Source organism: Echiichthys vipera, assembly GCF_963691815.1.
Source record: "Echiichthys vipera genome assembly, chromosome: 17".
In the NCBI taxonomy this organism is placed as follows: domain Eukaryota; kingdom Metazoa; phylum Chordata; class Actinopteri; order Perciformes; family Trachinidae; genus Echiichthys; species Echiichthys vipera.
In genome coordinates, this window is record NC_139842.1 from 18866201 (window position 1) to 18879337 (window position 13137).

Genomic DNA, 13137 nt, shown 5'->3' on the forward strand with positions numbered 1-13137 from the left:
GGATTAACGCTTGCTGCGCACACATCTCTGAGACAGGGAAAATGAGCAGGGTCACCGCTTGCCATCTGCGTCTCCCATAATGCGAGCTTTGACTTGAACTTGAATGCACGTATGCTGTCATAATACTGTGTTACAATTTTTTTGCGTCCTTGCAACATTTTGTTCAGATTATTCAAGTGCTCTGTAATATCAACCATAAATGCAAGGTCCTGCAGCCAAAGTGGGCACTGTAATTCCTTAACAGGTTTTCCTTTTTTCTCGATGAATTGTCCGATTTCCCCACGTAGATCAAAGAAGCGCTTCAGCACAGAACCTCTGCTTAACCATCTTACTTCAGTGTGGTATGGCAGACCATGGGTAATGTTACAGTCACTGAGAAAGCTGTCAAACTGACGATGATTGAGACCTCTGGCTCGGATGAAATTAACAGTTCGGACAACCACCTCCATGACGTGATCCATTTTTAGGGACTTGCAACATAATGCCTCCTGATGCAAAATGCAATGAAATGTCCAAAAATCACCTCCTCCATTTGCGGCTTGTACTTTCTCTCTGAACTTTGTCACAACACCTGCCTTTTTCCAGATCATTGACGGCGCACCATCAGTAGCCAGGCTTACGGCGCGGGACCAGTCTGCCCCGACTCTGTCCAGCGCTCCAACAACGGAGCGGAAAATGTCCTCAGCTGTTGTGGTGTCGGTCATAGGCACCAACTTGAGAATCTTTTCTGTGACAGTCAAAGTCTTGTCAACTCCACGAATGAATATGGCAAGTTGAGCGACGTCTGTGATATCAGTACTCTCATCAATTACAGAAATGACTCCCCTTTGCGTTTCAGTTGGCTGTCCAAATCTGCCGATAGTTCCAAAATCCTGTCTGCCACGGTATTTCTCATCAAGCTAATATTGGCAAAAGCTTGTCGTTTCTCAGGACACACAATTTCGGCAGCCTTCAGCATACAGTTTTTGACGAACTCCCCGTCACAGTACGGCTTTGACGCTAATGCTTTTTGGCTAGCAATTACGTAGTTGGCTTTCACCGCAGCATCACTGACCTCTCGGCTCCGGGTGAAAACAGATTGCTGTTTCCTCAGACCCACCAGCATTTCATTTACCTTCGGTTTTCTCAGTTCTCTGTGCGGGCTGTTGTAGTTTTCACCATGCTGAGTTTCATAGTGGCGCCGAATATTGTATTCCTTAAGCACCGAAACTTGCTGCATGCACACCAGGCACACGGGTTTCCCATTCACCTCCGTGAACATATAGGAAGAGGTCCATTTCTCTTGAAAAATCCGACAGTCTGTGTCCACTTTTCTCTTTTTTGACAAAGACATTTCACTGAAGAGGGTGCCAGGGTCAACAGAGAAAGCGGGTAAAGCGATAGAACTGACTAAAACACAGCGCCCCTAGCGGACATTATAGGAACTGCAAATTTTAAAGAAAATTAGGTTTATTCTTCTTTAATAATGCAGATTTATCCCGCGGGCCGCGCCCGTATCCTTCCTTTTGCACAGCGGGAGAAAGTGGACAAAGCAGAAGGTGTGGGGGCCAGCAGGTTAAGTTAGCAGGTAGGGAGAGGTATGAAGGGACCACTTTTGAAGTCATCTAGTTGCGCTCCCCTCACATACGTGGGCTACAACTGGTAGCTGCAAGTGTTGGAACGATATGGCTGAACGAATCGGAAAGTCCGACCTCTTTAACCCATATACCCAGCCAGAAGCACCAAGGATGAAGCCATGTGATACCAGCAAAGTTGTAAGTAGAAAAGAAGAAATGTCTCACGTATTTCTCACCACAGAGCCCTGAAAGATGCTCAAGGTAACATGGGTGGCCAGCCAAGTTCTATACAAGCCCGCACCACAGCGTTCCTGGTTGGTCCAAAACGGAAGTGCCGACAACTGCAGTTCTCTGAGTGGCCAGTAGGAGTAGTTTGCACAAAAGAGCAGTTTCTCACTGACCCCCATGTTAAACAGGCCGATTTTTTTTTGCAGCATAATTAACCCTATAAAGCCTGACCCATGAAAAAATAGTCAGAAAATTCTAATTTTTTGGGACTGAAATGTTTATTATGCCCTAAAACAAAATCCCAATTTTTTTTTTTGCCACATCATTTTGTTTATGATATATTTTTTGTATCAAATTTGATACATGGGGTTGTTTTGGCAACTTTTTGTTCCCAACTTATGTTAATTTTAGATACAAAAACAGATCTTTCCCACACCATTTTGACAATATAGAACATGTCAGGTAGTTTTTCTCATTGTTTTGTTTACATTAAACTTTTTATAGCCTTTTTATTTCATGTTGTGGTAGGCACAAATACATTTACGGTCCTTGTTCTGGCAAAGATGCACCTTACACTTCTCACAGTAGACATGTGAGAAATGATTGCCGGTGCAGTGCTTGCATCTCTGACGGGTTTCTCATGTTGGAAAATGATCAATGCCATCCCTTCTCACATCAAGAGGCACACTGCAGCCTGGCCTTTTACGGGGTGGTGTTGGAGTCTATTCTGGAGAAGATAGTGGTCTGAGTTTGGCCTTTCCTGCACTTGTGAGACTAAGTGCCAACCAAAGCCTGAAACTTTGACAGTGCCATTGGTTTCATCTGGGGCTTTACCACTTTCTGGTCACTTCTGTAGAGTTTCCATGCATTGATGACAGCCACTGTAACAGTGTGCCACCAGATGTACATGTACCATCTTCGTCATCTGTAGCTGAACGTGTAAAGTGCAGACAGCATATCAAGGAGATCAGCATCTCCTATGAACTTGTTGTATGTTTCAACAATGGCTGGTCTGGGTACCATTATGTAGGTTTTGGAATTGCAATCCCAGCGTTTCACATTTCCCACAGGTTCAATGCCACCAAAAGAGGAATTGAGGTGCACTGCTTTCGTCAATTTTTTTCATCCTTCATGGTGCAGCCTTTCATCCTGTTCATTCAGATTGTGCCAACATGGTGGATTCCTCTCTCTTTTAGGTGTTGCACCAGGGGAACTGATTTTAAGTAGTTGTCTGCAAAGACCTTGTGATTCTTTTCCTGCTGGAAGTGTTGATGTCATATTGTCGCACAACTTCTCCTGTAACACCTTCTTCAGAGTTTTCTCTGGCTGGATTTTCTGCACCTTGACAAACATCAAAGTCATAAAGAAAGTTTGTCCAGCATGTCCCCACATCTTAATACCCCATTTGTGAGGTTTTGCAGGCATGTAGACACATAGATGAGATTTCCCTTGATTGGTACCATAATTTCATCAACTGCATGGAATTCTTCTGGTGGTATGCAGAGAAACTGTTCTTGCATGGCCTGAGCTTCCACAAATTATCTTTCTTTGCATCATCAGACACACTGAGGTGGTCCAGAAAGTCAATCGGTGTAAGCAATTTCAAAAACCGATCTCCAGACATCCCATTACAAACTGTAGGGAGCTTTGTCTCCATCCCATATGCATGTACATGCCTAGAACCTGCTCTATCTCTTTGAAAGTTGTGTTTACTGACCTGCCCTCTCCTTGTAGTCTGTACAGGTTTGTTTATTCTGTAGTTTCATCAGTGACAAACTGTTTGAAACACATGTACGGTCTCCCGTCACACCTCTCATCTTTGCCTTACTCAACACATGCAATGAAATCGACTGATTGATATTTATTTTTCTCTAAATCAGATGTAATTTAAGGTGGCATTTCAGCCATTAATTAGAATAATAAAATCATCAAGATAGTCTGTGTATTGTAATACATGTGTTGATGTAGATTATATTACAAAATTGTGACATGAGTGTTCAGGGATAAATCACCTTATATACCTACAGTATCAAATTTGATACACTCATTTTTAACACGATTTAACTCTAATAAAAATAATGAACTATTAAATAATTATGCATTATTTCAATACAGAAGATATTTATCATGAAAAATGAGTAACAAAATTTTTTTTATTCTTACTGTAAGTTCTTGAAAATGAGTAAATGTTTTCCTGAAAAAGGTGTGTGGCTGATCTGATGACGGCAGCCATTTTGAAAAGGTCAAAAAAAGCCCCTCCAATGACTGCATTGGAATGATAATCCAGTAGGGGGCAGAGTACAGGTATCAAGTCGTATACAACAGGTTTTTAAGGAAAGTTTTGATAATGGTGATAAAATAGAGCTCTCAGAAACTAGCGTAGCAAATATGATACAAATGGTTTTATAGGGTTAAACCCATTTAGGTTTTCTTTACAAAAAACATTCTGGTCTGTATGTTTAGGTCATATCTCCATGACAACATTGAGGGGGGTGATATTTTTTGTACCTGGCTAGTTTTTATTTTATTGGAGGTGGAAATTGAAAAGTTAGGGGCGTGGCCTCTTGAGTGACAGTTAGCCTCTGGCCCTCACTATGTCTCAGAGGCTAGTTGTCAGGATTAGCACGCTAACTCCGTCATCTTGACCTGGGCTGTGGTTATTCATGTGGTGGTGTTATCATGAGTGACAAGACGATTTGCTCTTCGATCAATTGTACAAACAGAATTTTTAGGAACACACCGTGTTCATGTTAACGTTGTTATGCTAGCTTATCACTAGAATGTCACTCTTGCTTGTCTTCAAAACTTGAGAGCCTTGAACCACTCAATATCAGCAGGGGAATGTCGGACAAATACAGCTTGTCTAATAGCCTTCAAACGAGACATTTTATCCAAAAGCAATTCCCACATTTTACCGAAACGCTGTAAAATGTTGAGATGGACCAATTCCTGTCTTTCAACGTACAACACGCACGACTGATATCTGTCATTTATTATTATTATTATTATTATCATTATTATTATTATTATTATTATTATTATTATTATTATTTTGTCTCATTGCACCTTGATTATTTACTTATGTTATATGTAAGTAAATTACCTAGGTATTTATTAAAATTCAATCAAGAAACTTCACTTCTGTCTGTGGGTGAAATGAAATGAATGACCAAATGATTTACAAATGGGCGTGTTTGGCAGTGGGGTTGTTATGGTAAAACAAGATTAAGAAACCGGTTTGGAAGCATAGTGCATCAATGGGAGATGGCATGACCAAGTAGGAGGAAGAAGCTGAAACACAAAAATAAAATACCAGATCCCCCAGACGGTTAAACCTGTGCGAAAGCAGAAGATAGGAGGGTGAGCAGCTGAAGTTAGCAGGAAGGAAGAGATATGAAGGGACCGCTTGGGAAGTCATTCTCCTCTCTGATGATCACTTTGTTATGTTTAGGGAGCCTGCTAACCACTGTCACCTGGTACATGGTCGAAAACAAGTAAGTACGTAAATTACCCCTCCCAACCAGCTTTAGAACATAAATTGGTGTGGGAGGTTTTTGTATTTTTGGATTTGTGTATGTGTACGTCACACATGGTGTGCTATAGAGGCAAAAAGATAAAGGCAAATCAAACAAAGAAATGGCAGACACCCTCACATAGGAACCCCGGCTTCCATATAAAACCAGGAAGTTAGGGAGGGATTGTCGCATATATTGATTAGCGTTTACAGTATCTAATAGTGCTAAAGAGATGTTGTGTGAAGGTGAAGTATTTGGCACATTTCTGTTGATAGAAGTATTAATTATATTTTGGTTATATAAATAAATGTTTGGCTTTTTAAAAGGGGGGGTTCTAAAAACATCTTTTGATTTGGAATTTTTCTGAGGTTTCGGGATTTTTAAGTAACTTTAGGTTGAGGGATCAGGGAGAAGAAAGGTTGAGAGATATCTATTATTGATGGATCTATTGGTGTCTGTCACCCGAACAGAATTCACAAAGTAGGAATTGCAGAGTTTTTGTTCCTACAGCCCCTTCAGGAAATGTCTACAGACGTCTCTCTCTCTCCTCTAATCTTTCACTTTTAAAATGTTCTTTTCTTTAGAAATTGTTCTGTTGTATATTAAATTGGGGATAGAAGGGTCAGTATCCTTATTTTGTGTGCCAAGCTATTCATGACTCTTTTCAGAAGACAAGTATAACCAGTATTTAATAGAGTTCATGATAACAGGACAGCCTGTGCAAATATTATTAATTTGTTCTGTTTGTGTAGTAGTGCATAATCAAGCAATAGCTATGTCATGTGTGACGACGGAGGAGGGGACCCATATGCAGACAAGGAACTCAACAGGAACAGGTACACAGGGAGACATCAGGGTATGTAGAGGGTATGATCGGGCACTGAGTGAGGCTCAGTACCAGATTGATATACAGAGTGGCAGGTGATTAGTGAAGAATCACCTGCCAGGAAAACAGACTCAAACCAGAAAACAGAAAGAAAGTACATACAGAAAAACACCAAAAGAAGGAGACAAAAACAATGATTAAAAAGAAGAGAGAGAGACAGTCCAGAACCAATCACAACGAGCTAAGCTTGTAGCCTACTTTAATTGCAACTTAGCAATAGTGTCTTCACTACCGACTTAAAAACCTCTAGAGTCTACCCAGACCTAATATGCGAGGGCAGGCTATTTCGGAGCTTAAGGGCAGATGCAACAAAGGCTCGGTCTTCTCGGGTTTTCATTCTCTTCCTTTAAAGTTCAGGGCCAAAGGTTTACCTTCTAACAGGACAATGTCCCTAGGCACACAGCCAAGACAATACAGAAGTGAATTAGGGACAACTCTGTGAATTACCTCGAGAGCCCTGACTTGAACCCAATAGAACATCTCTGAACAGACCTATAAATATCCCTGGAGAGACCTGAAAATAGCTGTCTATTCTAGAAAAGAAGATCCCCAATCAGATTATGCAGTTTGTGGAGTCATACTCAAGAAGACACAAGGCTGTAATCACTGCCAAAGGTGCTTCAACTTAGGACTGAGTAAGGGGTCTGAATACAAGGTCAGAGATGCTTTCTGTGATTGTAGTCATACCTAAAAAGTGAACATGAAATGTGCTGAGAAAGTCAATGAAGGCCTCAACTTTAAGTTGCGTAACAACCCATTGCCCATTGGCACCAAAATATATTGGCCCAATACATGTATTATGTTACACACAGGAACCATAGCAAATTTCATTCAATTCATTTAATGTCATCTCTAATTCACGTCTGTAACACACTCACACAAACAGCCCTGCTACACATAGATGCTCTGATAATAGCAATAATAGGCTTTGTATTTACTCATGTTGGCACAAGGTGGGGATTTCTGTATACATTTGTATCTGGGATTATTTCACATTAAAAACAGCAACTTTATGCACTAATTACTATTTTTGAAAAGGTTACCTGAAACGTTGTAAAAGCCCTGTTTTGTGAGACAGTAGCCAAATACAGTCTGTCTAATCTCTAACATCAGCATTTTACCCACCTGGCCTGTTTCTTGTTTCACAGCGATGTGGAACCTCACAGACCGCCTCACAAGAAAGGTGCTCCTCGGCTCTCCGACCTCTGTAAAGGCTGCAGGTGAGAGAAAAATGATGAACATCGTCACCATCCAGTATACTTCATGTCAAACTAAGCGAATAGTCAGCTAGCTGTGTGAAAAAAAAAAAAAATGCTCATCACAGTCAGCTAGCTGTCCGTCAAATAAAAAAGTTCATGATGAACATCGTCACCATCCAGTATACTTCATGTCAAAACTAGTGAATCGCTTATCACAGTCAGCTAGCTGTCCGTGAAAAAGAAATGTTCATATACAGCCCTTGCTCAGTAAATGGTAAATATCAAGTCTTTCTCCAAAATTGGTCCACATGGGACCTTTTGTTAAGGCCATGATCTTTCATGTCAGCGCTACAAGGTTCACTCACCTGACTGTGTATTCATTGGGTGTGTGTGTCTTTTTTTACAGGGAGCTCATCGACAAAGTAAATGAACGTTACTCTAAAACCTGGGAGAGGCAGGAGGACAATTACCAACAATTTAGGTAGGCTAATTTATTTAGATTTTACTCTTTATTTATATCCTGAACAAACAGTCGTTTCAATGAACTCTTACGGTTTTTTGGCAATTTATGAAGATTTATTTTCCTTGTGGTTCCTCAGATCTGAGCTGAGCAACAAGTGCCATGGCTTTGACCAGGCCATCATTACCCAGGCCAACACTCCAGTAGGATCAAAGATTGTGTATGAAACAGGAAAGAAGACTCTTCAGGTGACCCCAGAGCTTTTCAGCACCTTTGCAAAGGTCTGTTATTTCTAATCCATGAATATTACCACAACATCTGCTCTTTGTTAGGTGTCTTGATTGCTTGAGATAATTTCACTGCTTTGCTCTAACTTCTGGGTTCTTTCTGGGTGTTAAAAACACAAGGACACCCAGATTTAAACTGGGGACTAATCGATCTGCCGTCAATTTTTACCACTAACAAAAGCAAAACAGAGGGATAACTCAAATTCGAAGAAGCATGCAAGGAATTTAACATTGAAGATCCTTGCGGTAAAAGCTAAAGGTTGAATGTATATATTATTATTATTATTATTTATCTTTAATAACTATAAGAAAGGAGAAGTGCAACCTGTCTGTTTGATTTTGGCCACACCTCGTCAATACAGAAACATTAAAACGTAAATGATCACAATGAAACCAGCCCATTAAACACACACCCTATTGACGTCACCAAGGCATAGAAGGAAGTTACCACGTGAGTACTGCAGGTGATTTCAATGTGGCGTGAAGAGGAAAAATGTGCAATCCAGATCCGGCCATAGATAACTCTCCCTTCATATGACTCTGTATCTTTCACACACAGTATAAAATATTTAAATGTCTTTGATTTGAAAAACATTTTTGTTGATGGTGATTCCAGGAGCATCCTTTTCAAAATAAAACATGGGACACGTGTGCTGTTGTTGGAAACGGCGGGATCCTGGCGGACAGCGGCTGTGGCAAGATGATCGATTCAGCTCAGTTTGTTTTCAGGTGAGAAAGACGTCCAGTGTGGTGAACTGAAAGGCTGAGGTTAACTGATAACTCATGTTAACTCATCTCTGTTAAAACCCCCATAAAAAAATCTCTTAATCGTCTTTGTTGCTTGTTCAGGTGCAACCTTCCTCCTTTGGAAAATGGCTATGAGAAAGATGTGGGCATCAAGACTGACCTTGTGACAGCAAACCCAAGCATCTTCGATAGGAAGTGAGTAAGACGAGTAATCCCTGCACTTTGAAATGTTCCTTTTGTCTTGTTGCTGTACATTTGCTCCTTATTTTTTAAGGTTCGGGGCTCTAATGGGGCGTCGCCGTCCATTTGTGGAGAGTCTGCGTAGCTATGGCAACTCCTTGCTGCTCCTTCCCGCCTTCTCCTATGGCCACACCACCTCTGTGTGCATGCGGGCCGTCTACGCAACTGAGGACTTAAAAAGCCCGATCCGGCCCGTCTTCTTTAACCCACAGTATCTCCAGAGTCTGAAAGAATTCTGGCTCTCCAAAAACCTACGTGAAGTGCGGCTCAGCACCGGCATGATGATAGTTAGCATGGCCCTGGAAATGTGTTCCACTGTCCATCTGTACGGGTTCTGGCCCTTCGCTAATCACCCACATGGACTCTATACCCTGACTAACCACTACTATGATGACATGAAATATAAAATTTCATTCCATGCCATGCCGACTGAGTTTGACTTCTTGTTGCGGCTGCACAGCCAGGGGGTGCTCAGGCTTCATCTGGGAGATTGTCGACCAGGTGGAAAGTAGTTCCCACATGCCCAGGGCAGCTGACAGGACATATTTATATTACTGCAACTTACACCGCACAAAGTTTCTCCTACCTGTCCTGTTTCAGGACATCCCACAGTTACAGAGTGGACCAAACATTCACGCATCATGTTTTTACAAATGCTGCAATAAAATTTACCAGGGAAGCCTCAGAATGTACTGTGCCATATTTATAGGGTGGCTGTGCCTCAGGAGCTATCGCCGGTTTGATCCCCGGCCATCCCCCTTAGTAAGCATTTTCAGCTTTGTCTGACAACAATGGTTCAGAAAATACTAAAATGTCTTTGTTTTTACTTTTAGCGTCCAAACTTGCTTATAGTTCAATTTGTATATAATAATATGCACGAATATGATCAACTCCCAAGCCCTTGCAATGCAAGAATAAAGTGAAATCGATATTCTGAGTTTCCTCTGAAATTATATCATGATGAAAAAAAAAAATTCTGAGACGTTTTTGCCCTGAATGTGTAATGTCCCTGAAGAGGGAAATGTGAATGAATAAAACAGACACGGTGTTGAAACTTTTGCCAGCTTCATTAAAAGTCAAAACATAAAACATTACTTATGAGATTTCAAGTATTTTTAGCTTGACTATATCCGTATATTTTAAAATATTAGATTTTATGAAAAGCTCCATATGTATCATCATCACGTCATCAATACAAAAAATACCAGAAAAACTGTGTTCTTAATACACACATATACTTACACATACTATATTCTCCATATTAATAAATTAAACCTGTGAATATACTCTACATGACTCAACATAAACATTATGTATAAACGTATTGTCACTTAGCTTCTCTCTCTTGTTCTCTACACATGCGCACACACCGTGTCCTCTCAGACCTAAACAGTATTCCGTGAACCACATGTGGCTAGCTAACTAGCTCATACTACACTAAGAGCTACACGAGAACTAAAACAAAGTAACATTTTCTGTGCGGTTCTGCTTCACGTCAGGGCATTCATGCATTGTAAACAAAAATACAGCACAACCACATTATGCATTGAGCGTGTTTTTCGTATCTGAAGAGGGAAATGTGAATGAATAAAACAGACACGGTGTTGAACCTTTTGCCAGCTTCATTATAAGTGAAGCATCGTGCGGCAAGGGCTCCCCCCTCAGGCCTGTAGGCAAAACTAATTGATCACTGAACACACATTCAAAGTGCACTGTACTGACTTGCCGTAACTATACAGATGTTTTTATCACCTCAAATGAATCGTAATGGTTTTTAACTCTTGAACACATCTTTTTACTACCGTAAATACTTGCAATGAATTGTTTTACTCTTTTTAATCTAATTCCTCTAACATATTTATTTGTATTTATGCTATTTATTCTGTATTTTAATCATACAATTACCCACACATGAAATCACACTATCATAAATGCCTCAGAGTAGTGCGCCTTGCACTCAAGCCTGCTTGCTTTTTTTTTTGCTATAAAACGGAACTTTTAACTATTAAGCTTTAATTTGATTTTACCCACAGACAGAAAGGGAAGTGGCAGGTAAGTGAAGGGACACTCAACTAAAGAGAGAACCACATACCAGCATTAAAATTAACTGTGTTTACATGTGTCTCAAAAAAATAATTAACTACATATCCATAATTGAAAAAAATAAAACCCTTCTTATACTCTCTATGTGTGACAAGTGTGACTACAATCCCCAGAAAGGTAAGATAACCTTCCTCACCTGACCTCTTGACAAAGCAACTTGCATGTAAATTAAAAGTAAAGCTAATGCCTTCCTCTTTTTTTGAATATTATTAAATGCCCAATGGCTTACTAACTTTTATTAAAAGAACACCAAGTAGAAAGATTATTAAGACACATAAATATAATAACAAATTCTCCTTACCTCAAGGCTTTTTGAGTCTTTCAAAATACAAATTTCAGTCCCAAGCTGTCTAATGGCTCAAAAAAAAAGGGGGTCAACCGTCATGATTGACAGCTGTAAGTTACTGACTCGCGATTGGTCGGGGCAGGTTATAGGCAAGACTTCGATACCGCCCCATCACTACTGCTTAGACTCTCGGTTGCAAAAATGACAAGATGGCAGCGCCCGTATCCTTCACTTTTGTACAGCGGGAGAAAGTGGACAAAGCCGAAGGTGTGGGGGCCAGCAGGTGAAGTTAGCAGGTAGGGAGAGGTATGAAGGGACCACTTTTGAAGTAATCTAGTCGCGCTCCCCTCAAATACGTGGGCTACAAATGGTAGCTGCAAGCGTTTGAACGATATGGCTGAACAAATCGGAAAGATCCGGCCTCTTTAACCCATATACCCTGCCAGAAGCACCAAGGATGAAGCCATTCGATACCAGCCGAGTTGTAGGGATAAAAGAAGAAATGTCTCCTCCCTTAACCTCTCACCACAGAGCCCTGTAAGATGCCTAAGGTAACATCGTTGGCCAGCCAAGTTCTATACAAGCCCGCACCACAGCGTTCCTGGTTGGTCCAATACAGAAGTGCCAAAAACTGCAGTTCTCTGAGTGGCCAGTAGGAGAAGTTTGCACAAAACAGGAGTTTCTCACTGACCCCCATGTTAAACAGGCTGATTTTCACAGCATAATTAATCCCATATAGGACTTGTTTACAAAAAACATTCTGGTCTTTATGTTTAGGTCATATCTACATGACAACACTGAGGGGGGTGATATTTTTTGTACCTGGCTAGTTTTTATTTTATTGGAGGTGGAGGTTGAATAATTAGGGGCGCGGCCACTTGAGTGACAGTTAGCCTCTGGCCCTCACTACGCCTCGGAGGCTAGTTGTCAGGATTAGCACGCTAACTCTATCATCTTGACCTGGGCTGTGGTTATTCATGTGGTGGTGGTACCATGATAGACAAGATGAGTTGCTCTTCGATCAGTTGTACAAACAGATTGTTTAGGAACACACTGGCCCTCATTTATCAAATGAACGTACGGCAGAAAAACGTGCGCACGACCATTTCCTGGCAAACGTCGGCATTTATCAATTTGGACGTGAGCGGGACCTATGATCAAATCTCACGTCTGTTCTGAGGTCGTGTACGCACATTTGAGCCTGTGTATTTGCGGTGCAGCACAGCAAAATCTGGCTGAAAATAATGAACAAACCTCAGCTGTCATTAAGCATAATCAGTATCATATAAAGAACAGATTAAAATGGATTCTTAAAAAAAAAAAAAATTGTGGTTGGAGCGATTGATTGTACTCGTGCGTCTGAAGGCACCATCCATGAATGATTACGAATTCATCAATCGCCAAAACTACCACTCGATAGATGTACAGTTGATGTGTGATGCCAAACCATCGCTTTTAAACGTGGTGGCCAGGTGGCCGGGGGGGGACACACGATTCTTTTAACTATCAAAACAGCTCGGCTCCAGCCCCCCGCGACCCCGACAATGCATTAATGAATGAATGTGTTGGGGCGCGGCTGCAGCAAGACGCACTGCAGAGCCAAAGTCATCTCCTCGGTTTGTGGCTACCC

At 41.1% G+C, this 13137-nt stretch overlaps 1 protein-coding gene across 1 annotated transcript; it reads left to right on the plus strand.

Moving 5' to 3' along the window:
- Positions 1 to 5137: 5137 nt before the first annotated feature.
- Positions 5138 to 9630, plus strand: LOC310960295 (alpha-2,8-sialyltransferase 8E-like; the record flags this gene model as incomplete). The annotated part of the gene is made up of 7 exons (XM_083931958.1): positions 5138 to 5278; positions 7334 to 7405; positions 7791 to 7865; positions 7984 to 8125; positions 8748 to 8860; positions 8981 to 9073; positions 9153 to 9630. The coding sequence occupies exons 1-7, from the start codon at positions 5178 to 5180 to the stop codon at positions 9628 to 9630; spliced, it is 1074 nt and encodes a 357-aa protein (XP_083788084.1). The 5' UTR covers positions 5138 to 5177.
- Positions 9631 to 13137: the final 3507 nt, after the last annotated feature.